The sequence below is a fragment of the Aspergillus aculeatinus genome, assembly GCF_003184765.1.
Source record: "Aspergillus aculeatinus CBS 121060 unplaced genomic scaffold BO66scaffold_26, whole genome shotgun sequence".
Lineage (NCBI taxonomy): Eukaryota > Fungi > Ascomycota > Eurotiomycetes > Eurotiales > Aspergillaceae > Aspergillus > Aspergillus aculeatinus.
In genome coordinates, this window is record NW_020291495.1 from 138,065 (window position 1) to 163,359 (window position 25,295).

At 55.5% G+C, this 25,295-nt stretch overlaps 10 protein-coding genes across 10 annotated transcripts; 7 read left to right on the top strand and 3 right to left on the bottom strand.

Moving 5' to 3' along the window:
• The first annotated feature begins 965 nt into the window (after positions 1-965).
• On the top strand, positions 966-3,145 carry BO66DRAFT_392163 (udp-glucose 4-epimerase). The gene has a single exon (XM_025647439.1). It carries the CDS (start codon positions 1,353-1,355, stop codon positions 2,724-2,726), a length of 1,374 nt encoding a protein of 457 aa, XP_025503574.1. The 5' UTR covers positions 966-1,352; the 3' UTR covers positions 2,727-3,145.
• A 1,641-nt stretch (positions 3,146-4,786) lies between these two features.
• BO66DRAFT_401795 (uncharacterized protein) lies at positions 4,787-5,247 on the top strand (the record flags this gene model as incomplete). The annotated part of the gene is made up of 2 exons (XM_025648776.1): positions 4,787-4,955; positions 5,009-5,247. The coding sequence occupies 2 exons, from the start codon at positions 4,787-4,789 to the stop codon at positions 5,245-5,247; spliced, it is 408 nt and encodes a 135-aa protein (XP_025503575.1).
• Positions 5,248-5,636: 389 nt separating this feature from the next.
• Positions 5,637-6,791, top strand: BO66DRAFT_323901 (DUF3431 domain-containing protein; the record flags this gene model as incomplete). Its single annotated transcript, XM_025643820.1, has 1 exon — positions 5,637-6,791. One exon carries the CDS (start codon positions 5,637-5,639, stop codon positions 6,789-6,791), a length of 1,155 nt encoding a protein of 384 aa, XP_025503576.1.
• Positions 6,792-10,225: 3,434 nt separating this feature from the next.
• chsC (chitin synthase C) lies at positions 10,226-13,878 on the top strand. The gene is made up of 7 exons (XM_025647440.1): positions 10,226-10,554; positions 10,616-11,021; positions 11,082-11,443; positions 11,531-12,377; positions 12,439-12,622; positions 12,677-13,322; positions 13,384-13,878. The coding sequence occupies exons 1-7, from the start codon at positions 10,468-10,470 to the stop codon at positions 13,519-13,521; spliced, it is 2,670 nt and encodes an 889-aa protein (XP_025503577.1). The 5' UTR covers positions 10,226-10,467; the 3' UTR covers positions 13,522-13,878.
• A 394-nt stretch (positions 13,879-14,272) lies between these two features.
• Positions 14,273-14,872, bottom strand: BO66DRAFT_438829 (uncharacterized protein; the record flags this gene model as incomplete). Its single annotated transcript, XM_025651103.1, has 1 exon — positions 14,273-14,872. One exon carries the CDS (start codon positions 14,870-14,872, stop codon positions 14,273-14,275), a length of 600 nt encoding a protein of 199 aa, XP_025503578.1.
• An 823-nt stretch (positions 14,873-15,695) lies between these two features.
• Positions 15,696-18,335, top strand: BO66DRAFT_471701 (putative alpha-L-rhamnosidase C; the record flags this gene model as incomplete). The annotated part of the gene is made up of 1 exon (XM_025652880.1): positions 15,696-18,335. One exon carries the CDS (start codon positions 15,696-15,698, stop codon positions 18,333-18,335), a length of 2,640 nt encoding a protein of 879 aa, XP_025503579.1.
• A 623-nt stretch (positions 18,336-18,958) lies between these two features.
• On the top strand, positions 18,959-19,945 carry BO66DRAFT_452211 (uncharacterized protein; the record flags this gene model as incomplete). The annotated part of the gene is made up of 1 exon (XM_025651922.1): positions 18,959-19,945. One exon carries the CDS (start codon positions 18,959-18,961, stop codon positions 19,943-19,945), a length of 987 nt encoding a protein of 328 aa, XP_025503580.1.
• A 401-nt stretch (positions 19,946-20,346) lies between these two features.
• Positions 20,347-21,209, bottom strand: BO66DRAFT_323806 (peroxiredoxin-like family protein; the record flags this gene model as incomplete). The annotated part of the gene is made up of 2 exons (XM_025643815.1): positions 20,347-20,791; positions 21,022-21,209. 2 exons carry the CDS (start codon positions 21,207-21,209, stop codon positions 20,347-20,349), a joined length of 633 nt encoding a protein of 210 aa, XP_025503581.1.
• An 849-nt stretch (positions 21,210-22,058) lies between these two features.
• BO66DRAFT_392166 (2-deoxyribose-5-phosphate aldolase) lies at positions 22,059-23,403 on the top strand. The gene is made up of 2 exons (XM_025647441.1): positions 22,059-23,218; positions 23,268-23,403. The coding sequence occupies exon 1, from the start codon at positions 22,198-22,200 to the stop codon at positions 22,981-22,983; it is 786 nt and encodes a 261-aa protein (XP_025503582.1). The 5' UTR covers positions 22,059-22,197; the 3' UTR covers positions 22,984-23,218; positions 23,268-23,403.
• On the bottom strand, positions 23,058-24,930 carry BO66DRAFT_411739 (transcription factor domain-containing protein; the record flags this gene model as incomplete). Its single annotated transcript, XM_025649311.1, has 2 exons — positions 23,058-23,218; positions 23,268-24,930. The coding sequence occupies 2 exons, from the start codon at positions 24,928-24,930 to the stop codon at positions 23,058-23,060; spliced, it is 1,824 nt and encodes a 607-aa protein (XP_025503583.1).
• Between the last annotated feature and the right edge of the window lie 365 nt (positions 24,931-25,295).

Consider the following 25,295-nt stretch of genomic DNA (forward strand, 5'->3'; position numbering starts at 1 on the left):
TCAACCATATGGTACTCGCTTCGCTCAAAATGTCGTAGCTTGGATGTCCAAGCTTTAGCGTTGGTGGAGCCGGATGGAGCCCTTTCGGGATGTATCAATTTGGCTCATTGATCCGACCCGTCAGAGAGACGGTCCATCTGGCAAAAACCAAGTCCTCTGTAATGACGATGGACAGCGATGTATCTCTTCGCCACATCCATGGAAGCACGCCATGTTGCCTGATGGAAGTGCAGGAATATACTCCGTACTGATCATAGCGATGCGTTGTCGCTGCACCAGTGAGACATTTGGGGCGGACGTTGGCCTAGAATCTTTAGTATAGCAGGGAGTACAGTCATGCCTAAGGTGCTCCCTTGACTCTCTGTCCTCGCCTTTGTCTTACTGCGTTGGTCATGTTTCTTTGCGGTCACATTTTAGTCTCTCTAGTCAGCTTTCTCATCCTGGTGGAGCCCTCTTTACAGTCTGGGCCCTTCTTCCTCTCCCCTCTTCTGGTCTCCGACTTCTCCCAATGGTACCGACTGGGGGGCAAGGAACCACTTCGACTCTTTCTGAGGAAGAATGGAGGCCACGCTAGCACAGGTTAAAGACACTTGATATGCGAATGCAAGCTGCAATGCCATCATTTTTCGGACGAGAACCCTACCGAATACAACCTAGCAGCTACTTACGACATGGAATCAGCCGCTGCGGGATTTGCCTCGTCCATTGCTCAGAGGGTGAGACTCGGCGCCAATGCCCTATTTTTGGCCATGGCCAGGAAATTCCATTGATTCAATGGAAGGGATCGAATTACCCACGATGACCCTTACGGAGTAAACGAGAATGCAAAACAGGAAATCTATTCAGGTACCGTAAAAGTTCCCTGGGTGGATGTCTCCGGGACCCCTCCACTTTCCCCTCCCTCTTTCTTCTCCAAGACTGAACATCCACACCCTGCCTTGCCCTGCCCTGTACTTAGTAGTGGTATTGGTTGTAGGAGTTTAGTGTACGGACTTTCACCAGGAACCCACGCTGATTCCCATACTATTGCGATCTTGCTGCTACTAGACCCGAGCCGGACTCTCGCTGGACTGCTCCGCTAGGTCATCTTTTTTTCTTTCTCATTTTTTTTTTTCTTTTACACCTTTTTCTTTTTTTTTCGACTCAATGACTCGGCGATGAAATCATGCTGGCGCTGGGCTGAATGCATCCCCATCGCTTGCCTCCCGAATTCCGTAAGGGGATGGAGGGAGGATGGAAGCGTCGTCTTTACTACTACAGGTACCCTCTGTTTCCCGCCCGGTCTCTCTCTATGTAGGTGCCCATCGCCCATTCTCCTCCGTAATTCCTCTCGTTTATTCTCGTTCGCTGCGATGACTGTCTCTTCCTCCTGCCCCCCGTCCGAGGGCAGCTCCCCTCTGCCCACTCCATTGTTCTCCGCCCCATCCACGCCGGAGACGGAGCGCGATGAGGATTGTTTCGACCTGGCCCTAGCTGCGCTGCCGGCCGTCAGTGCGGCCACCGCGCAATACATTCTCGTCACGGGGGGACTGGGCTACATCGGCAGCCACACGGCGCTGGAGCTGCTCAAGGCGGGCTACAATGTGCTGCTGGTGGACAATCTCAGCAACAGCTACAAGGAAGTATACGACCGGATCGTGCGAGCGGCCAAACAGCACTACGAGCGTGAGGGCCGGGACCGCCAATGTCCGCAGGCGGAACTGGCGTGTATGGACTACCGCGACTCGCAAGCGATGCGAACCCTCCTGGCCACGCACGCGAGTGGCAGCAGCAGCAGCAGCAGCAGCAGCACGAACGAGGAGGGCGACGCTGCCAGCCGGATCCCCGCGTGCTCCAACATCACGGGCGTGATCCACTTCGCGGCGTACAAGGAGGTGCACGACAGCCTGCGCAACCCCCTGAAGTACTACCAGAACAACATCAGCGGGCTGGTGGACTTTGTAGCCCTGCTGGACGAGCACGACATCAAGACCTTCATCTTCTCCTCCTCGGCCAACGTCTACGGCACCCTCTCGGCGACCCACCGCACCCTCCGCGAGGAGCACTGCGTGCACCGGCCGGAGGCCTACTACGCGGCGGACGGACAGGAGCTCGTCGCCGTCGAGCAAGGCTGCACGGGGATCACCAACCCGTACGGGCGCACCAAGTTCTTCGGCGAGGCGATCCTGTCGGACCTGGCCGCGTCGGACCCGTCGTGGACGATCATCGGGCTGCGCTACTTCAACCCGGTCGGGTGCGATGCGTCGGGCCTGCTGGCCGAGGACCCGCGGGGCACGCCGTCGAACCTGGTGCCGGTGGTGGTGAAGGTGCTGACGGGGGAGCTGCCGGAGCTGTCGATCTACGGCGACGACTGGACGACCCCGGACGGCACGGCGATCCGCGACTTCATCCACGTCTCGGACGTGGCGCGCGGCCACATCGCCGCGCTGGCGGCCGCGCACGAGGGCCGCGTCGTCGAGCCCTTCCGCACCTTCAACCTGGGCACCGGCTGCGGGCACTCGGTCGCCGAGGTCGTCGCCACCATGGAGCACATCAGCCACCAGGCCATCCCGCGACGGACGGCCGACCGCCGCCCCGGCGATGTGGAATCGTGCGTCGCCATCGCCGACCGCGCCGCCGTGGAGTTGGGCTGGAAGGCGGAGCGCTCGTTGCAGGATGCCTGTCGCGATCTGTGGCATCATCTCCAGGCGGAGGGCAGGTTGAGCGGGACTGCCATCGAATCCTGATGCACGCGCTGTTGTTCTTGATTTTTTTTTCCCCTACCGAAGAATACAGAATACCCCCAGCGAGCTGAGCTGAGCTTGGAACAGCTCGGCACAGCTGAAGTTAGATTAGGGCTGTGGAGAATTCGACCGTTGCTCGGAAATGCAAGGGCCATGAAAGTTTCCGGTGGCATCGATAGTCACAGGGGAATCCGTGCCACGGCCCGCGATTGGTGGGGTTGGGAGCTGTCACTTGGAATGCTTAGGTTTGCGTCTTGGTTCTTTTTCTTCTTGTTTATTTTTTTTTTTTTGGTGCTGGTTGTGGTTCTGTTCGCCTGTCGCTTATACTTACTCCTTTTTTGTTGGGCCTGCCCGGACTGTTGTCGATGATGCTTACCTGAGTTACCCGTACATACATGACTTGATAGTAATATACCATACCCATACTTAATACAGTTCTTTGTGTACCAATGCCTGAAAGTATCAGTAGGTGAGGAAGAGGAAGGAAATGGGTCTTAGATAAAGATAGAAACCAACCGATTGGCCTGGACGTCAAAAAAGCAACGAAGAAAAATCATGTGTTTGCCCAGGCATGTGGTTCAGGTAACACAGCCCTCCCTCCCTCCCCGTGCAGTTGCAAACCCACTTGCTCCCGGGGGACAGACAAAGCCCCCTTAAGACAAAGAGTCTAGCTCGTATTGTTACTCGGAACGTCTGGGGGGGTCTCGGAACAAGATTCCTGCATAGATTGGTTGTGTTTCGAATGTCGCTCGTGTTACGGTGGGTGGGACGATTTGGGCCGCTGCAGAACAATGGCAGAAGTCAATACTTACGATGGTAACGGTATTTGAGTTGGTAAGAGGGGGATTGGGGACCTTGCGGGTTGGTTGTGGTGTGTGTTGCGGTCTATTCTTACTGCGGCGGCTTTTTCTGGCTTCGAGGTTTCTGAATGAGGACGTTATCGTTATCTACCTACACGGCGGGACTATTGCGGTGGCGTTCGGTGGTGGGTGGTGGTTTGTGGCCTGGCTTAGGAGGCGGGCGCCTCCGCTTGAGCTGAGTTGAGCTCTTGGGGATGTTCGATCCTGGATTCCTCTGGTTTACTTGATGTTGTATGCAGGTAGCTACACTGGTCCTGTACATCAATCGCGATATAGTGGCACAGGACGAACATCTTGCTGATCGTTGCCGATCGCTCCACCCGGAGAATGATGGACGGGTCCACACGGTCATGAACCCATGATGAACTGTCGATCAGATGCTGATAAGGTGACAGGGGCTGCTTTGTAGTATCAGTGTGGACGAGCGTGGAGTGATGAGATAATGTTTGTGGTTTGTGGTTACATTGTGATAAGCAACGAGGCTGGGCTCTGGCGGCACATTCATGCGCCACTTTTGAGGACGGGAGGACTATTGATGCTGGAGGCGGCGCTTATCTTCAAGCGAAGTGTGTTCTCGCCGGTCCCGACACTTGAACGTATTTGCAATTTGCCGTCGATGTGATATTGACAGTCATTGGGACTGCTGCAGCCAATCTTGACTAGCAATTGTGGCGGCTGAACAACAAGCCCGGGCGCTGGCTGTCGGTAAGCGACGGGCTAGATGTGCAATTGCTGACCTTCCTGCTCCAGTGTATCTTGCCACTAGCTAGCATCATCTAGCCTCATCTACTCGATGAGACATCTCAACCACCATCTAGATCCCATCGCTCCCAATTGCCGATTTGATCTTGATGTTGCATGTATGCAGCGACTACCTAACGCAAGCGCCGCCAACGATGCTCGATCGGGAAAGGCAGGCGCTAACGTGGACCACTGCACGATCTATCACATTGCTCCAACTGCGCATCTCGCTCTGCTTTTCCCTTTCTCGGTGAGACAGAACAAGCATCCGCTAAACCAGGAATGGCACTCAGGCAGCCATAAGGTAGTACCTTAAGAGTCCTTGACGCCGATGCACATGGCCCAGTTGATACCCCTCACTCGTTCGTCTCGGAGCTCCAGCAGCCGAACTCCTCACGGATAGCTTCACTTGTTCACCAGACTAGACTCAAACCCCCCTGCTCGCCAACGTAGGACCGCGCCATGCATCAACCATCCTACCCCGAATCCTTCAATGATGCCACCATCAAACAGTGGATCCAGGACTACTACACCGCCGTCGACGTCGACGGGGCCGTCGAGACCATCGCCGACTTTTTCACCCCGGATGCGGTCGTGCAGATGGGGGAGCATGGTGTATCGGACCGACCAGGTACGTCCGGCGTACACCGACGGCCAAAGGCCCAGCTAATCTGAATGCGCTAGGCTTGATCCAACTGTTCACATCCACCTGGGATTACGTCGCTAGTCGCAGCCACCACGTCGTCTCGATCGATCCGCTGGGCAACGACACCTTTCTGGCGCGAGGCGCCGTCACTTACAACCTCAAGGACGGGCGCAGTGTCACGCCGGAGTGGTGCGGCATCATGAAGCTGGTCCAACAGGCGGGCGAGTGGAAGATGTCATATTACAAGGTGTATTTTGCGGCGTTTCCGGCGTTCTGAGGGGCTGCCATTTTATCATTTGATTCATCCCTTGCGGGAGGTGGATTGCGGAATGCGCATTGCGGAATGTTACCCCGCATGAGTCAACCGAATAACTATCGGTCGGAACCATTTCTTCTGTGGTCCTGGAACATGAACTATACACGAATTTCCATATCAGCTGAACTACCAGCAAATAATGAAGTCTACCTTATCTCTCAAATTAAGAGACCCTGGAGCGATGGATTGCCCCCACGTCTCGCGCCTATCGGGTCGCTGCGGGGCCCAGAAAAGTGGCCCTCGATTAATAATCACTTTTCTCCAGCGCTTCCGAATTGCTTCAATCGAGTCAAGCCAAGCCAACGGCGGATATCCTCCGATCGGTGTTTAGCTGTAAGCCATCAGCAACGATGCGACGACGCACGCGCAAGAGCGTCATCCAACTGGCCTTCTTCATCGGCATCCTGAGCCTCATTCTCTTCCTCAACAAACCCCCATCCCCCGGGCGGACATTCGCCTGGACCAAAGTCACCTACCGGACCACCGCATCCCAGCTCCCCGAACCCCGAGGACTCTGTCCTGGACTCGAGGAAACTGACAAGCCGGCCCTCGTCGTCTCGCGGGTCACCAGCGACGACTCCGCCTGGCTCGACGCGCTGCGCGAGCAGTACCACCTCTGCATCTACACTGCAGATGCTGCAGCACCGAAGAACCCGGAGGCCACCCACCTCCAGGTCCCGGCCAACCGGGGCCACGAGGCGATGGGGTATCTGACCTTTCTCATCGACAACTACCACCACCTCCCGGCAGCGGGGATGGTGTTCGTGCACGGCTCGCGCTGGGCCTGGCACAACGACCACCGGGAGTACGACAACGCCGCGCTCCTGGCCGCGCTGAACCTCACGTCCGCCCTGCAGCCCTGGGGGTACCACAACCTCCGCTGCGACTGGAGCGTGGGCACGTGTCCGACCACCCAGCCCGCCCAGGGCAGCCTGGAGCTGCGCCTGCAATCCGTCCTCGAGCCGTGGAGCGCCCGCATGGCCTCGGACGTGGCACTCCCGCGCGCGCTGGCCTCACTGTTCGGCCATCCCGGCCGCAGCGCCCACGAGACCCACGCGCAGACGCAGGTCCTCCTCGGCCGCAACGACCCCGTCCGCGCGCAGTGCTGCGCCCAGTTCGTCGTCGCCCGCGCCAACGTTTGGCAGCACTCGCAGGACGAGTACGTCGCGCTGCGCCAGTGGCTGCTGGACGGCATGCACGCGCGGGCCCCGAGCCGTCGAGGGGCGATGCCGGCGCCGGCGGACGATCGCGTGGCCGGACGCATCCTGTCGTATGTCTGGCATATCCTGTTCGTGAAGCAGAGCGCCGTCCGCCCCGACGGAGAGTTGGCCCCGGGGCTGGTGGATCTGGATCGGCTGAATCGCGTGGCTTGTCCCACTGCGCAGGAGTGTTACTGTCGGCTTTATGGGCGGTGCGGGTTTGAGAGGTGCTCCGTGGGAAGCTGTAAGGGGGAGTATGTGGTGCCGCCGGAGTATAAGGTGCCCGAGAGGGTGATGGGGGGGTAGATTCTGTGGGCTTGACAGAGCACCTTGAAGGATGTTGGGTCTGTATTTATACTATTTGTTGGAGACTACATATGCTCGAGATGGGATACCTGCTGGTTCGGGTTGTTTGTTCATATTGATTGGTTTCGGGATGTGGTATATATCTAGAATGTGAGCCTTGTTTGAGAATAATCTTACTTTGCAGGGATGCGATGCAATCGTCGCCTAAACTTATAAAATGTTGCAATAGTACGTGTATAATAGTCTTGATAAACTACTAGTGTGAGTCTAGGTGTGTTAATTCTTGCTTCTACAGCTATGTGGGCTGCGTGATGGCAGTCACAACAGATAGTCTAGATTGCTATCTTTATCAGAATCTCAGACAACATGAATAGTGGATTAGCATGCGTATTGGGTATCTGATCCAGGATGTCTGCAGGTGTACAGTACACGACCGATTCAAACCTCCACATCGCAAACATGGGGTAGTATGATCGAGGTTGATCTGGATGACCGGGGCATTTGCTGAATATAGCGCGAACAAGGAGGCGACATCCGACAATCAGGTGAACCGAAACGGGCAAGATAGTAGCCAGAGAGATTGATATACTCTCTGCCTCTCAACAGAAAGATTTATGCTACAAAATCAAAATCAAGCACGAGATCCTCGGACATCATTGTGCTCTCATGGGAGCTGGATCCGAGCGCGGATAGAATTGATGCCTGAGGTGTTATTGCGGTAGCCTTGCTGCCTGAAAAGAAGGCGAGTCTCACGTGACTCGGCATGTGCGATCAGCGGTGACTAAGCGGGCCGAGCAGATCACCGCTAGAATAAGGCTGCCGTGATTGGCCAGCCCTCCCACAGCCGCTCAGTGATCAACAGACCACCAGCATCGCAGTCTCCATCGTTCCTACCATCAACATCAGCATCATCTCATGGCTCTTGTTTCATGACTATTCAGCTGATGCACTGCAATTCCGATCTGCTTTTAAATCCGACTGTCGAGATAAGAAGTACGACGCACGCAGGGCCGAATAGTCGTTAGCGCCAACAACTAGAGAGATGGGGCCATTGCGAGCGAGCATGGCGGCCATGGCCTACTAGCTGCTGATGACGCGGAGGGCTGCGTCATACTTCGACTTCAAGCTGGACTCTGAGGAAGCCTGCAGCCACTCGCAAGCTTGCTTGAGTCCGAAGACAAATATCGCCCCCGCATCCTTGGTCGGTGATGGGTAGATGGACAGTCGCAGCCATGACAGCGATGCTGACAGTGTTGATGCTTCAAAGAGTTTAGAACATAGTTGAGCCTTGAAGAAGTATGCCTTCTGCTACGATCAGTCGAACGACACCAGCCGCCGAGATCATGACCGGGTCGAACGCTTGATTGCGAATCTGACGCACACGTCCGATCTACTGGCTTTCCTCGCTGCTCTCAAACTGCACTTCAAGTCCTGCATCAGATAGTGGATTAGTAGTGGATGGTGGCACGCTGCCGGTACCAATCGTCGTCAGTCATGTCCAAAGCTCATTTCACTTAGCCCGAGTGGATGCCAGTGTCTCTAAGTCGAGGGCAATACGAATACCCGGCATATCCGATCCCTCTCCCCGCTACGAGGCGCACCACATCATCAAAGCATCTATTTAAATAGTACTTCAAGCCTGGCCTCGCATTCTAGTAATGAGCAACTCGCTCTGCAGAAAACAAGCATCATGAGCAAAGTTCATGTCGGAATATGCATGAGACATTGTCGGTGATGGCGCGCTCTGGCGGTGGATGATCCGCAGACAAGTGGATCCGACCAGGTCGGACTTTGGTTGGACCAATCTTTCAGTCTACCAGCACTCGGCTTCGGCGTACCCAAACCACCGCATTGTCTCCGTCGGATGACAGCAGTGGTCGGGACAAGAGCGCCATGAGGTGATTACCTACAAAAGACAGGTCGGCGCCAAAGCAAAGCAGACAGAAGTCCATATAAAAGACGGATCCCGTCCGGAGTACGTCCTTTGTCGCATTCTCCCATGGTTAGTATTTGCGCATGATGATGATTGCGTTGTCTGTGCCTGACCCGGATCAATATCCGATCTGGACGGTGATTGGCTCAGGAAGGAAGGACAGTGCCTTGATGCCACAACAGTTTTGGAGCTGTCGTGGTGGCTGTCATGCATGGTTTCGATCATTCCCTCGGAATATGATTTCATTACTTTTCCAGCACATCCCGCAAGACGAAGCGACAACTGTGATCAACGCAGCCAGATAGCCCTTTGCAAGCAGAGAGACAGAGATCTGAATGGAGGCCTTGGGTCCTGGATTTTGCCTCTGCTGCTTCCCCCCTATTCATTTTGCATTGAGGTTTCCCCCTTTTCTCTCGTGAATCGTTGATGGTTCGTTCCGAAAATGGAATTTTGCGTGGTCGACTAGTTCTGACTAAGAGCCTCCGCTGTGGGGATTCTTTGGTGTTAACGTCTGGCCGACATCGGCCGTGGACCAATTGACGGTGACAATGACTCGCTTGGTCGGAGATACTGTCGGACCGGACTCCACAGCCTGCGCGTTCACAGCCTTCTGGGATGGATGGCGCCTTCCAACTGGCTTCTATCGGAACCACCCGTGAACCACACGCGGTCTTAGCTACGATAGTCTGTTCTGCTAAAATCGCCGACACTTTTCTGCTTGTAGGCATCCTTTTTCTGCTCAGCCAATGGGCGAAGCCCGGCTGCTGCCTTCACTCCACCACAGGCGATCCGGAAACTCTGACCTGCCGACGAATTTTCTCGACGAGATGATCTCCTTGTTCATCTCGCAGTCGTCGTTCGCATTCATTGCACGCAGTCCATATGCGCTGATAGGAATGTGTCCTCATCTCAAGTGCGGGCTACCGTTCTTGAATTGCATGCGAAATTGAGTCTACTTGTCATTGAGAGGGAAATGGTCGATCCTAAATGTGGTCGACCCATTGTTTGCTCAACTGCCTTCCCCTTGCGCCCCGGAAAAGGATTTTTGCTCGAGTGGATCCCCAATAGCTGACGACAAAAGATCTCGTCTCGGATGCGCTACTGACAGAAGCCCATCAGCTGTGAGCATGCCTCTCATTTTGTAGCGCACCGTCAACCCCCAGTTTTGCGTCCTGCTGGCGGGCCAAAAACAGATTCTGCCCTCCAGGATGATGACCGGTGCTGGCTGGGAGGGGGCCTCAGTTCTTGTTGCCTGTGTCGCCCCCCCCCTCCGCAGTCGAACAACTAGGACCTTGATATTTCAACTGTAGTGGATGGACAGTGCTTCTCTTGGTCGAATGACATCGCCACAACGGTCCCATCCCAAGGCTTAGACATTGCTCCCCTGGACTCTCAGCCTCCCTTTTGCTCCCGTAGCACACTGTTCCTGCCCCCTATATATGGTTTTCGGGCACGTATCCACTCTTGAGAACTGTCGGTTTACCCAGGCCCCCGTCCAATCCAAGAGCATTGGCGTTGCGTGGTTCCGTCGCTGGTCTCTGCCATAATCTCATTTCCCCTTCGCCCAAGAACTTCTGTTTTTATTTTTATCCTTCTTCTTTTGATTAAGCGTTTATTTCTGGTGTCCTACGGTCCCTGCCTGGACTGCCCCTCTGAGGTTCAATAAACTCCTTTAACCTTTGCTTGTTCAAAAGCAATTGTCCAGACATCCTCACAGGCTTCCCATCTTCCACTCGTGTCAAGATGGGTACGCCAGGACATAACTACGGGAGTCATTCTCCCCAAGAGAGTGAGAGCAGTTACTTCTCACATGCTTCTCCCACCCACAACGTGAGTGTTCTGTCATGGTCCACCGGCCATTGCGACCGTCCGCCGTGCCTAACCCCAGCAGCAACAACCGTACCACAGCGACGAGCACGAGGAACAGGAGCAGTCATTGCTGCAGCGCAACCCATCCAGCCACTATGGCGGTCCCTTCGAGGACCCCGCCATGTCCACCGACTCCCTCCGTCGGTACACGCTGCACGACCCCGGCGCGACGGTCTTCGCGACGCCCCCTTATCAAGAATCCGAGTCGAGTGACATCTACGATGCCCGATCGACCACCGAAAAACCCGCTTCCCAGGCCGGCAGTCGCGCGGGCGCCCTCCGCCGCTTCGGAACGAGAAAGATCAACCTGGTGCAGGGTTCCGTCCTGAGTGTCGACTACCCCGTCCCGAGTGCCATTCAAAACGCGATCCAGCCCCAATACCGTGAAGCGGAGGAGGCGTTTGCGGAGGAGTTCACACACATGCGCTGTAGGTGCTTTCCGACCACGAGGGGAGAAGGGAGGGGGAGCTGACCGAGATCACCTCTAGACACGGCGGCCACGTGTGATCCTGACGAGTTCACGTTGCGGAACGGTTACAACCTGCGGCCCGCGATCTACAACCGGCACACCGAACTGCTGATTGCCATCACATACTATAACGAAGACAAAGTCCTGACGGCGCGTACCCTGCACGGTGTCATGCAAAATATCCGCGATATCGTCAACCTGAAGAAGTCCGAGTTCTGGAACAAGGGTGGACCGGCGTGGCAGAAGATTGTGGTCTGTCTCGTTTTCGATGGTATCGATCCGTGCGACAAGAACACGCTGGATGTGTTGGCAACAATCGGTATTTATCAGGACGGAGTGATGAAGAAGGACGTCGACGGACGGGAGACCGTCGCACACGTGGTAAGTCAGGCGGATGGACCCGGCGATTGTCTCAGATCCGAGTGAACAAGGCAAGAAGTACTGACAATCCTCACTCACCCCTAACAGTTCGAATACACCACTCAATTGTCGGTCACCCCCACTCAACAATTGATCCGTCCCCAGGGCAATGAGTCGACCAATCTGCCCCCCGTGCAGATGATCTTTTGTTTGAAACAGAAGAACAGCAAGAAGATTAACTCTCACCGCTGGCTGTTCAATGCCTTCAGTCGAATTCTTAACCCCGAAGTTGTTATTTTGCTGGACGCTGGTACTAAGCCTGGCCCCAAGTCCCTGCTGTCGCTATGGGAGGCCTTTTACAACGATAAGACCCTCGGTGGTTCTTGTGGTGAGATCCATGCCATGTTGGGTCAGGGATGGCGCAAAGTCCTGAATCCTCTGGTTGCTGCTCAGAATTTTGAGTACAAGATCTCCAATATCTTGGACAAACCCCTCGAAAGTGCGTTCGGTTATGTCAGTGTCTTGCCCGGTGCCTTCTCTGCGTACCGCTACCGTGCAATTATGGGCCGACCGTTGGAGCAGTACTTCCACGGAGATCACACCTTGTCCAAACGCCTCGGTAAGAAGGGTATTGACGGCATGAACATCTTCAAGAAGAACATGTTCTTGGCTGAGGATCGTATTCTTTGCTTCGAACTCGTGGCCAAGGCTGGTTTCAAGTGGCATCTGAGTTACGTGAAGGCATCCAAGGGTGAGACGGACGTTCCGGAAGGCGCGGCGGAATTTATCAGTCAAAGAAGACGTTGGCTGAACGGTTCGTTCGCGGCTGGTCTGTATTCGCTCATGCACTTTGGTCGGATCTATCGCAGTGGTCACAGCATCGTCCGTCTCTTCTTCCTGCACCTTCAAATGATCTACAACGTCATTCAGCTCATCATGACTTGGTTCTCTCTCGGTATGCCCTGTTCAATAGCCGCGACTTGCATCTATTTGTTCACACTAACATTGTTCCACAGCTTCCTACTGGTTGACCAGCTCTGTCATTATGGACTTGGTGGGTACACCTAGCTCTCACAACGGCAACAAGGGATGGCCTTTTGGAGACGAAGCGTCGCCCATCGTCAACAACTTCATCAAATATGGTTACCTCTGGGTTCTCGCGCTGCAGTTCATTCTGGCTCTCGGCAATCGGCCGAAAGGGTGAGTGACTGTCCGGCTTCTTCAGCTTGAATACAATGCTCACATTTCGCCCAGAACTGTCGTCCCCTACACCCTCTCGTTCATGTACTTCTCGCTGGTCCAGATCTACGTCCTGATTTTGTCGTTCTACCTGGTTGTCAACGCGTTCAGCTCCGGATTGTTCAACCTCGACATCAACGAGAGTCTCACGGACTTCTTGAAGTCATTCTTTAGTTCGTCAGGTGGTGGTATCGTCTTGATTGCGCTCGTCTCGACCTACGGAATCTACATCATTGCCAGTGTCCTCTACATGGACCCCTGGCACATTCTGACCAGTTCTTGGGCCTACTTCATGGGCATGACCACTGGTATCAACATCCTGATGGTATACGCCTTCTGCAACTGGCACGACGTTTCCTGGGGTACCAAGGGATCCGATAAAGCGGAAGCTCTGCCGTCCGTGCAAACCAAGAAGGACGATGACGGCAAACAGAACTTCATTGAAGAAATCGACAAACCGCAAGCCGATATCGATAGCCAATTCGAATCGACGGTCAAGCGTGCGCTGGCCCCGTGGATCGAACCCGAGGAGGAAAGTGGCAAGAGTCTGGACGACGCCTACAAGAACTTCCGTACCATGCTGGTTTGCCTGTGGGTGTTCAGCAACCTGCTCGTGGCGCTGCTGATTACCAGCACTGGTGTGGACAAGATGTGTTTGACCGTAAGTTCCACTCGTGACTCTACTAGTGCTTGTCTGGTTGCTGACCTCAATTCTGTAACAGAACACCTCGACCACCCGCACCTCCTGGTACTTCGAAGTCATTCTCTGGATTACCGCGGGTCTCTCTTTGTTCCGTTTCCTCGGATCGCTCTACTTCCTCGGCCGCTCTGGTATCCTCTGCTGCGTGTCTCGTCGCTAAGTTACCTCCCGCGGGCCCTGAGGCAGTGCTTTCTGCCAGTGGTGTATCGGCACTGGTCTCAGTGTCGATGGGGACGAAGACGGCAGAATTGTATGTTCTGTTTGTGTCGTGTTTTCCAGCGCGTCACCCTTCCCTTGGGATGTATATCTTCTGGAATCTCTCCAAGTGTTGATCATTTTTTATTTCTGTTCGATTCTCATGCGATGACCATAATAGAGCGGTGTTTTTGTTCTCTTCAGAGTTCTTCTATTGAAGCGCGCAGAGGTGGCTTTGGATTGTATCTATTTAGAAAGTTGAACTTAGAGCTTATGACTGATATCGTTGTCTCATTATTTCCGATGCCCGAGTGATCTAAGGTCCTACAACATGACGGGCGCAGATGGCGTTGTAGTAGAATATCATCGGCTAGGCTTCAGGTAGTAAGAATTAAAGTCCTCATTCAGCCCCGCAGGCTTCAAGTTCCAATTCTGTTCTAGCTACATATTCCAACTTAATCCACCACAACCCGCGTGGATCTGAAGGGGAGGGAGAGAGGGACTGTGAGTCGCTTCCAGCAGTCTAAAACAGTCATTGCTGTGTCCGCATCTGACAGATGCTCAAGACTACCTCATTCTGCACAGCATACAGTGGAGTCTCGAGAATAGCAAGGTGGGGACAGCAACGCTTGAAACATGATGCTCCCCTCACTCGACATTCTTCCAGCGCCATACATCATCCTCTTTCAACTAACAAGACCTACAAAACCGCCATATCACTCGACATCCGAAGCAGCCTTAAGATCATGCACGTCGTCCAGCCCCTCCAACTCCTTCCTGACCCCCGCACACCCCTCGTTATCTCCCTGGTGCGCCTCGATCAACACATCCACCGCCATCCGCGTCGCCCGCCACACCGCACCATTTGCACCCCTCGCAGCCCCCAAGTGCGCCTCATCCAGCTCCGCCCTCAACTGCTCCAGCCTAGCCATCAGCCCCATCATCTCCAGCGTGACGCCCTTGAGCTGGACATGCAGGTTCTGGAGCTTGGCCTGGTGGGCGAACTGCCGGCGGTCGAATTCGTTCTGGGCCGCGTCGCCGGCGGCGATGATCCGGTGGGCGGTCGTCACCCAGCCCGGAGCGGTGGGTGGGCTGGACTGGTGTTGCGCTTCGATCTGTGTGAGGAGGCCCTTGATGTCGGAGATGAGGCCGGGGGTGGTATCGATTGTGTTCGATGGCTGGGATGGCTGAGATGGCGGGGGGGGGGGGGGGGGGGTGTTAGGGGCGGTCGTCGGTGGGAGGTTGTAGAGTTCGGCTCGGTGCCCGCCGGCAGATGCGCGGCGGCCTCCCTGCCTTGTGTTCCCGGTTCGGTTCATTGTGTTTCGGGTTGAGTTGAGTGCGGAGGTTTCGTTGATGAGAGGTCTGGGAGTAACTGATGGTGAAGCCGGTTGAATCGGTGGATGGATGGATGGATGGATAGCAAAGGGTATGGTGATGGCTTGAGCTCGGGCTGTGTGTCAACTCTGAGGGATGGATGGGAGGGAGAAGTGGAAGGTGTCAAATATCAGAGATGGCATCCTGGAACTGGCAGTCGAAGAGAGAACAAAGATGAGCAGCCGGGACAGGCAGTAGTGAGTGAATGCTAGAGGTGCCATGGTCGGGCTGAGAAGTATTTCCGAGCCATAATGGGAAACATCTACCAGACGTAGGAAACACAGGAGCTGAAATATATTAGGTGGTCAGTTGCTCCTGTGTCATTCTCAATCTCAACAACCGAAAACGAAAGCAGTCGGCACTATCTCATCAGGGATCAACGCCCATTCCGGCATGGGTATACCAAAGAATTCAAACTGCTTGTAGTATAGAATCCTAGGAGGGGATATGTTTTGATTGCAGGGAATCGATCATTGCACAAGAAAATTTTCACACGTCAACTATCGTGCTCAACCCCATCCTGCATCTGATCCTCTCTCTGCCCAAGACTGCCAAGCTCGTATATATGACCCTGAATCCATCTCTATCGGGCGGCATTAACCCGATACCCCGCGATTCCCCACAAAATCGTCCCCGGCCTCGGTCCAGGTAGGTTGGAGGTCCACCACAGCTCCCGAGAGGAGCTTCATATAACCCCAGTCAGAAAGCTCTCTTTTGTTCATTAGACCTCACTTACGAACAAGGTTCAGTGGCGGAAGGGATATCATGCCATCGGCTTTTGCGTTAATTGCACCAATTGCACCCGTCCTCTGGGGCTGTCTGGCGCTGACTCCCCTGGTCCATGCGCACAGGTATTCCTCCCTGGCGCAGCTTGCAGCACCAAATCTGCGACTAACTCTACAGTTTAGTGAGACGCTTGTACGTCCTACACGCTATCGGACCAATGCCGGTTTCCGGAATTATACAAGTGACACGCAGTCTCCCTGCTTTACCCTCGACCCGCAAGCCCCCTTGGTTACCTTAGATTACGGCACTGAGGCTGCAGGCTTTCCCTACTTTGAGGTTGAATCGCTTTCAACCCCTGTCCAGGTCGAAGCAAAGTATAGCGAGCCTTATACCGGGCTAGATGAGCCATTTGCAGACGGCCCCTTTGACTTTGCCAATGGTCTGTCCAACACCTTCCGCGTCGAGACCTTCAACGTCACTTCCACCGGGCGCGTCGAGTCGTTCTTCATCCAGGGGGGTCAGCGTTGGCACACCCTGAAACTGCTGACCGACGGCAGCATTCGCCTCTGCGATGTTGGATTAAGGTCTGAAAATGATCGGACGCCCGTCGACCGCCTGCCAGGCTTCTTCGAATCGTCGAACAGTCTATACAACGAGATCTGGGCCCTGGGGGCGCGGACGGTGCAGCAAGCATGCATCGCAGCGGGCGCAGCACCTTCGACATGGGAAGTCACCGAAGACGGGGTGTATCTGCGAGGCCAGCAGCCTGCCCAGTCGGTCAAGGGGGCATCGTTCGACAACTACACCCTGACATTCGATACGAAGATCGTGCGCGGCGGGAGTGGGTGGAAAGTGGCCGCCGGGGTGGGGGGGTACGGCGCCTACTTCGTCCTCACCAGCGAATATCCTTCGGACTCAACCTTCGTCAACGTCAACCGAACGGTCGTGCCGCCCAACACTCTGGCGGTGGGTTATGGATGGAACCTGGTCAATCAGACCTCCCTCACTTCAGGAAAGGTCAACCACTACCCGCTGCCATTTGACGTCAAAGAAGACCAATGGTACCACATCGCAACCCGTATTAATGCCACAGGATACGGGGTGACGGTCAACGAGACTGAAGTATTTGTGACCTTGACCGATCTCCAGACTCCGGCTGGCACAATCGGAGGGTCAGGCAGTCTGACGGGTGGCACTTGGGGATTCGGCCCATACCAGGACCAGGTGGCACTGGTCAAGGAGGTGGAAGTGCACGCTCAGAACGGAACCGTGCTCTACCAGAATCCGATGACCTCGGATGCAGTTCTGGAAGAATATGGCGTTCTGCCGAACACCCACTCGGTCTGCCTGGATGGTGCGAAACGCGACCGACTCGTGTGGTCGGGCGACTTCTTCCACACCTACCGCATCGTCCAAGCCAGCACCTATCGCAGTGACTTCATCTCGGGGACTTTGGAGTACCTCATGGACCGTCAGGCAGACAACTCGTCGGTGTACGAGGGGCTCTTCAGCATGTCGCCGCAGATGGGTCAGTCCGCCAAGTACACTGACATTTACAGCTCCTTTGGTCTGCTCGACTACCAGTTTTTCACATTAGAGGCCGTGGCTGGGTACTACAAGAATTCCGGCGACCGTGCTTTTCTCCAGAAGTATTGGTCGAAGATTGAGACAGGAGTCGAGGCGGTTTTGCGGCTCATCGACGAGCAGACTGGCCTGGCGGTCACTGACAACATTGGGGCGTTCTTCCTGGGGTCGAGCAATGCTACTGCGGCATCGGCCCTGCTCGCGCACACTCTGAGCGAAATGGCCGACCTCGCGACTGCTGTGAATGCAACCGAGTCGGCTAGCTCGTGGAGCCAGTCTGCTCAAACCATCAAACAAGCTGTCAATCAGCATCTCTGGAACCCAGCACTGGGAACCTACGGCGTAGACATCAGCACTCTGGACGAACAGGCCATTGCAGGCAGCGCATGGGCGATTCTGTCCGGCATCGCCAACGCGACCCAAACCCAGTCTACGATTGCGGCGCTTTCATCGCTGCGCCTAGGGATCGGGTACAAGAGTTCGACCTCGGTCGCAAACTCCTCGAGCACCAACCTTGCACCGTTCCTGTCGGGCTTCCTGCTCGAGGCGCTGTTCCAAGCAAGTCGCGACAGCGCCAATGCATCGACGGAGCGAAGGACTGCTATCAGTGTGCTGCTGGACCAACTGTGGGCCGCCATGGTCACCCAGGATGAGTACTACACAGGAACCTCGTGGGAATATCTGTACCCTGATGGTCGGCCCGGTCTGGACTTGTATACCTCCCATGCGCATCCCTGGGGCGGCGCTCCGACGTATGTCCTGTCGGAGTATGTTCTGGGTGTTCAGTCCACATCCCCTGGGTTCGGCACGTGGGTGTTCCAGCCTGCGATTTTGGATGTGAATGTCTCGTGGACCAGAGGTCGCGTACCCACCCCTCGAGGAACGATCCAGGCTAGCTGGCGCCTGAGTGGTACCGATAAAAAGAGCCTGCAGCTGGAGGTTTGTGGGCCGAAGAAGACGAGGGGCGTCGTTAGCTTGCCCTTTGCTGTTGACTCGTACACCGTTGATGGGAAGACGAAGAGCAACGGCAAAGAGAGACTGGAAGTCGCGGTCGCTGGTGGATCGTGTGCTGATATTCGCGCATCACTCCCATAGACTTGGAATTCTTCTTGCATGTACATACCATAGAGTCAGAGCGGCGTCACCATGCTCATTCTAGTCCTGTGTTTTGACAGAGTACTTTTTCTCCACACCTGTTGTACCCACTTTCCCACTGACAAAGATGGGGTTGATGAGGCCTCCTTTGCAACTTGCCTTCTGCGGTCGACGTTGGAGATGAAGGGGGTAGGGGACAAAGTGGATAGGAATGTAAAGGCTCCGGCGGAGGTTTTGTGACGAAGAGTAGTTGGTCGAAAGACATGTTATGATGACGTCTTCTTGGAAGTAGCATCTTCGATAAAGAAACAAAACACGGATCATGCTGGTCATGTGTTACCCAAGCGACAATTCTCCATTCACTGCACTCCTCTTTCCCAACTTGGAATTCCACCAGATCCAGCTCCAGACTTTTCTTCCTGGCTTGGCTGACTTCTTCATCTTCATCTCACCACCTCATCTTCCTCTATCCATCTCGATTCAACTTCATCCAGGTTCAACAATCTCCATCTATTCTGTCATCTGTCATCTGTCATCTGTCATCCGTCATCCGTCATCCTTACGCAGTCAAGATCCTTCTCCTCAGCTGTCACACTGCCATCTCCGTCATCTTACCAAAAACCATGACACCCTCAACACCGAATCCTCCTCTCTCGCGCCTCCCTCCCGAGCTCCGCCTCATGGTCTGGGAGGCCGCACTGCCCGATCCGGTCGTCGACCCGCTGTACATCTGGCGATACGACTGCTGGACAGCCCGACTGGACGAGACCAAGAACGCACAGGACGAGGAAAAGAAAGAGCTTCACATCGAGTTCGACCCGCGCCCGTTAGACTGCTATGAAGTCCACCTGCCACACTTTTCGCTAAACCACGAGGCCCGATGGGTCGCCCTGCGCTGGCTGGAGAAGCAACAGCCCCGCCTACAGATCCGCTACCACAAGAAGACGCGGCGCTTCTCCATCGTGCGGCCGTTCGATCCTACCCGGGACACGGTCTATGTCCCGTACCGTCAATGGTTCAACTTCTTCCCCAACGCCCATCGGATCCGCAACCTGATGTTGAAGGCCGGGGTGGACCAGCAGCTGGCGCACATGTGGCCCTGGAATCCCCGTCCCGGCCACCCCACGATCGTGAAGCATCCGACCCCGCTCACCCGCTTGGCGTTCCCCAGCGGCCTCCTCCACAAAAAGGGCGCGGAGTATGTGTGCCCGAGTTCGAAATGGTCCAGTCCCCATCCCGAGTGTCGACAGGTCTCCATTGTGAGCAACGCCATGGGTGACCCCCCGGCGAGATTCGCCGACATCGACGTCGTGCATCGAACGTGGGAGGTGGTGGAGTGCCCGAAGGAGATGAAAGTCATCGTTTGGGTCCCCGTCCACGACAAGCGCAGAAGGTGGCACACCGGGTACAGGGAGTGGGATGAATCGTTCGTCGAGCAGCGGCGTGCTAAGGGTGATCGCTTCAATGCGGACCTAGATCGGATCTGGTCGTGTCGGAACAGTATCCTCAACGAGGATACCGGAGGGGGGGAATACCACCGGACAGTGACGGAGAGGATTGAAAGGGGCCAGCCACTTATGATCAGATCTGTTGTTGCTGTTGGGAGGTAGGAGGATGGCTGCCTGGTGGCAGGATAGTATGGTCGCTGGATCCAGTGTCCCTTAGCCTCTAGCTTTAAGCTCTCACCAGAGCCTCTTCTCTCTGTCGGGCTTATCATGTGGTCGTCTCTAATATAATGATGAAATTCTGATCTAGTTGTCATGATCTTCTAAGAAGTACACGGGGGAGCGCGAGTGTATGTAAACCCAACACAAGGACTGACTACCACAGATTCTACCGGATACATTAGTCTAAGAAACCCGTGATAAAGTGCAGCAAGACTCATGACATACATAATAAGGGGTATATAGCCTTCCCACCCAGCCAAGCAAACACCAGATGCAGAACCCAGAAACCCAGCCCCATCCCATCAACTCCACCCAACAATACCACTATCCCCACCCACCCAGTATCACACCTCACACCTCTCCTCCCCCTCTCCCTCCCCCAAAACCTCCAACAACTGCCCCGCCGTCAAATGATCGCCCACACTCTCCATCCGATGAACATACACGCACCGCCCCCCTTTGAACACCCACTCCCCGCCATTCAAATTCCAGGGCCCTCCGCGAAACGCACGCCGCCAGCCGCCCGCCGAAAACATCTGGCGCAGGGTGCGGCCCAGGGCGCGCACGAACGAGACCTCGGTGTAGGCGGGCGGGCGCGTGATGCCGCGGACGGAGCGGTTCATGCGCAGCTCCGAGTAGATGCGGCCGGTGGGGTCGGTGTATACGGGGAAGCGGGCGGCGGTCTCGGCGACGTAGGGCACGATGCGGGCGGGGTCGCCGCAGCCGATGATGATGACCTGGCAGGGGCCGCCGCCGCCTGGGTCGGGGAGGGAGGCGAGTAGGCTGTCGCTCAGGTGGTGCGAGAGCGTGCGCACGTAGGATTGGTCGTAGATGCAGAAGAAGTGGCGTACTTTTTATCCTCCCGGGGGGAGTGGATGTTAGTTGAGTTGATTGAGGGGGAGCGTGGGGTGAGATGGCGGGGAGGATTGAGGTTGCTGAGCAGAGCAGAGCAGGGTTGAGGTCGCCAACAGGGGGGTGGGTGTATGCTAAACCCAGGGGGGGGGAATGGCTAGGCCAACGCACTGAAAATCACCAGGGTCGTAATATTCGACCCCTTGCCGGCGATCAAGTCCCCGAAGCGGATGCTGCCGCCCGCCGAGCTCTGGAGCTCGATCTCGTACGCCTCGTACAGGCTGTCTGGCTTGGGGTCGTCGGCGGCTTTTTCGTGGTCATTGGGTCGTCCCGGGATGATGTGTTCGTTCGACATCTTCGCATGCTGTAGCCGGCATGTGTCTCTGCAGGGGTTAAGGGGAGAAACAGGAAGGGGGGTCAACAAGCAGGGATGCTGGGGTGTGGCAGATGCTTGGTTTTGTTGTCGGTAGCTCCATACCTCCGGGGTGATACTTCCGCCTGGCACAAAACGTGGGACAATAGGGTGATTGAGCTTGGCGGGCAGTCGTGATGTCATGACCGTTGCTGTCCAAAGCCATCCGTGGGTACAGGTAACGCCCCCTTCTTTTTCATCCTGCGGAAAACCCGGGGCTGTGGTCCAGGCCTTTGTTCGTCCTCAGGCACTGGCGTTCAATCAGCGATTTGGAATGCTTACAAAGGGGGTCGTGGGCAGGTGTCCGCATTGGGACGTTGAGACGACAGCATTCGAGCTTTTCTCGGCTGGGGATTGATCATCCAGCGGGCAAGGTTCTGCTCTGATCGTTGAGATCGGAATCGACAGACCGAACGTCGCTTCGCGATTTGTCATGGTCTCTTCGCCTGTATACTGTACTGTACAGTATATCCAATTTGACAATGCTTAGCTTGGCTGATCGGCAGCGCCAACGGAACGTGTGCCGAGCCCTAATCCGCCTCCCCCGTGGGGCAGGTCAATTTGGCCTCGATCGGGTTTTCCGGCCTGCTACTGACTACTACGAGTATGAGGCAGTCTGCAAGGGTCCTTTCCCCCGTGTTATATTTTGTTACTGGAGCTGACACACCGTATGGCATATTGAATAAGAGTCGCAGACTCTAGAAGAGATTGATATCTCCGCATCGTGAACGAATTCTCAGCAGACAACTTGTGGACTGCACCGGTGGAAGGAATTACCCAATATGGAAGGTTCTCCACCGGAAGACGCTCAGACCTTATATACTTGCAGCCTGGATATAAAACACTCCAACTCTCCACGACACCCCAAGCAATCTCCAATACAACTTCATCAGCTCAGTCTACCAGCCTATCCAAGCAAGACCTCACAGCCATGTCCAACAAAATCACCGTGACCCTGCCCCAGCTGGCCAAAATGATCGACCACTCCCTCCTGCACCCGACCATGACTGACGCCGACATCCGCGCCGGCCTGCAGATCGCCCGCGCCCACCACGTCGCCACCGCCTGCGTGAAGCCCTACGCCATCCCGCTCGCCACGCAAGAACTCGCCGGCTCGGACGTCCTCATCTGCCCGGTCATTGGGTTCCCGCACGGCAACAGCACGACTGAGATCAAAGTCCTCGAGGCCACCGCCGCGGCCCAGGCGGGCGGCGCCGAGATCGACATGGTCGTCAACGTCGGCAAGGTCCTCGGCGGCGACTGGGCGTACGTCACGGAGGAGATCCGCCGGATCAACGCAGCTGTCGTCGCCCACGGGGCCGCCCTCAAGGTCATCTTCGAGAATGATTACCTCCAGCCCGAGCAGATTGCCCGGCTGTGTGAGATCTGCTCGCAGTTAGAAGTGGCGTTTGTCAAGACTTCGACCGGGTATGGGTTCGTCAAGCAGGGGGATGGGTCGTATAATTACAAGGGTGCGACCGTCGCGCATTTGAAGTTGATGCGGGAGAAGTCCGCGGAGAAGGTGCAGATTAAGGCTGCCGGCGGCGTGAGGACGTTGGATGACCTGCTGCATGTGATGAGCTTGGGTGTGACGCGGATCGGGGCCACGGCCACGGTCGCCATTCTGGAGGAGGCCAGGAAGCGGGGGATCGGGAATGAGCCTGTGGAGGTGGGGTTTAAGCCGATGGCGGAGGAGGGTACCACAGGCGGCTATTAGGTTCGGTGATTCTGCTTCGAAATTTGAGCACTCATGGGTTTCTAGTTCCACAGAATTGACTCTGCAATTCGCGGTCAAGGCCCGATGTCAGCGTGAAAGAAGGGATCATTGTCGAGATCCCATAACCACGTCTGTTCCAGGATTGGAAAGCCGTCCGCGGTTGGCGGCCACAGAATCGGATTCTCTGCCGTCTGTTCCTGTTCTCTGCAAGGTTGAGGGGCATAGGATAGCAATGCTAGACCATGTATTAGCTCGGGAAATGAGTTAGGAATGAGGGATGCAACCTTGGTCAAAATCGTGCAGGGCGTCCGTCATTGCAGCGTCATTGGTGTACAGAATGTCATCTCGACTCGGCAGAGCGCTGGGGACGCCACGGTCAAGGTTCGCTACGCCCTCCGAAGTAGAGACATCGGATGTGACGTCCCCAGTGAGAACTTGTAGCTCGTCAGGCAAACCTTGACTGGATGGTCTACTAGGACTGCTGGATTGCGTGGTCGTGCGTTTACTCCTACCCAGCAGCATGTCCAGCTCCTTCTGCATTATAAGCCTGGTCAGTCGCTGGAGGATGTCTAGTCCTTGCTCCGCCACCACCGAGCGCAATTTCAGCGTCTCCTGTATCTTCATCACATTCTGAAGGGCGAGCTTGGAAGCACTGGACTGCTGGCTCAAGGGGTCCGTGCTGCACAGAATACCCAGAGTGACTCCCGCGGTAAAGGTATGTATGCTGACGAAGGTCACAGCGTAGGTCTCAGCGACAAGCTTCAGAACTGGACTTGACTGGATAGAGGACATTCTCAGCGCTGCAGTGCGGCAGGCCTCCAGTGATGAAACGAATGGGGTAGGCTTTGGCTGATCAGCCTGGTCCGAGCCCGCCCGGGGAGCCTCAGAGTCCGTGCTGCTGTGCAGTTTGTAAGACAGAAGAGGCCTGTGCGTAAGAATCATGGCATTCTCGTACGCCAGCATCAAAGCCATAGCCTGTAGCTGATAGATGTGGCTCTCGAAGCGCGGGCCCGTCGCTCCGATATCGCGATCTATCTCCTCTGGGGTCGAGTAGTTCGCGTGGTCGGAGATTCGGTCCCATTGAAGTTCGAGGGGAAGCCTAGCTTGCCACTGCTGTAAGCGAGTGTCGTATTTAGCCACTGCTCGGAGGGTGTCCTGTAAGTCCTGTCGCGACCTGAGCGGTTTTCCATCTTCCACCGGAGAAGTCTTGGTGCGATACAACTCGCCCAGTGCTGCTTTTGTTACCACTGATAGCTCAGACATGAGGCGTTTGTATGACAGCAATGTTGTTTTGGGCGCCTGAAGTTCGTCGGATATTCTCGGACTTTGCACCGCCTGCAGCTTGGCTGATGGATCCAAGGGCTCCACGTCGCAATCAGCATCCCATATACTGTGCGGATAGCCGTATACCACGGCAGAAAAAGTCTCGATCTCATATATAGCCCACCAACACCGCTTCCGCGTTTCATACTGCTGGCAAAAATCGGGGGACCCCGAAGGCCGTAACCGGCGGTGCAGATGCAAGGCCTGTGCAATGCGGAGTCCGCAACCGCACACAGGCCATGCCAGACGAGGGGAACCATGGTACAAGTAGTAGGTTCCTAGCAGTACGCAGGTCTGCGCTGCTTCCAGCGAGCCGAGTGACATGACGTCCAAAAGTTTGGCTCTTACACAAGACAGGATACGGTCTTTCAGACTTGAATCGACGCCGTGTCTGGTTAGTAGTGATTGCCGATATGGGCCCACGTAGCGAATTCCGATGGCGATCACCACGAGAAAGGTGGACAGAAACGCGGCGTTGGAATATTCTGCTGATCGGCCCGAGTGGCGCTGATAGAGCTTGGGCCATCGCTGCCGGAAGTCATCTTGCTGGAAGACCAACATGAACCAGTGGGCGCGGTCAAAGTACGTGTCCACGAGCAAGCTCGCAGCTTCATATGGGGGCATCAATGATAGAAGCTCGGTGGCAGGCAAGGACAAACCGTTGTGGACATATTGTCGCGTGAACAGAGAGGGTTCCTTGCTCGACGAAGGTGCTGCATCAACTCCAGTGTTTGGGACCACCGGGCTATCATGTCGTACATCACCTCCTGGGATAGCTGTTGTGCGATCTGGTGGCGCGGGGGTGTTGTGCAATCGGAATGCCTAGCTAGACATTTGAGCCTTTGCTCCCGTTTCCATATCATAGAGGAACTTACCCCATCAACTAGAGAGAGCATCGAGCTTGATTGCCAGCAATCATCAGTTGCTGTTGCGCTTCTAGCCTCCGAGGTGTCATTTGTCTGTTGAGCAGTAACTGGGCTGGCTTCCTG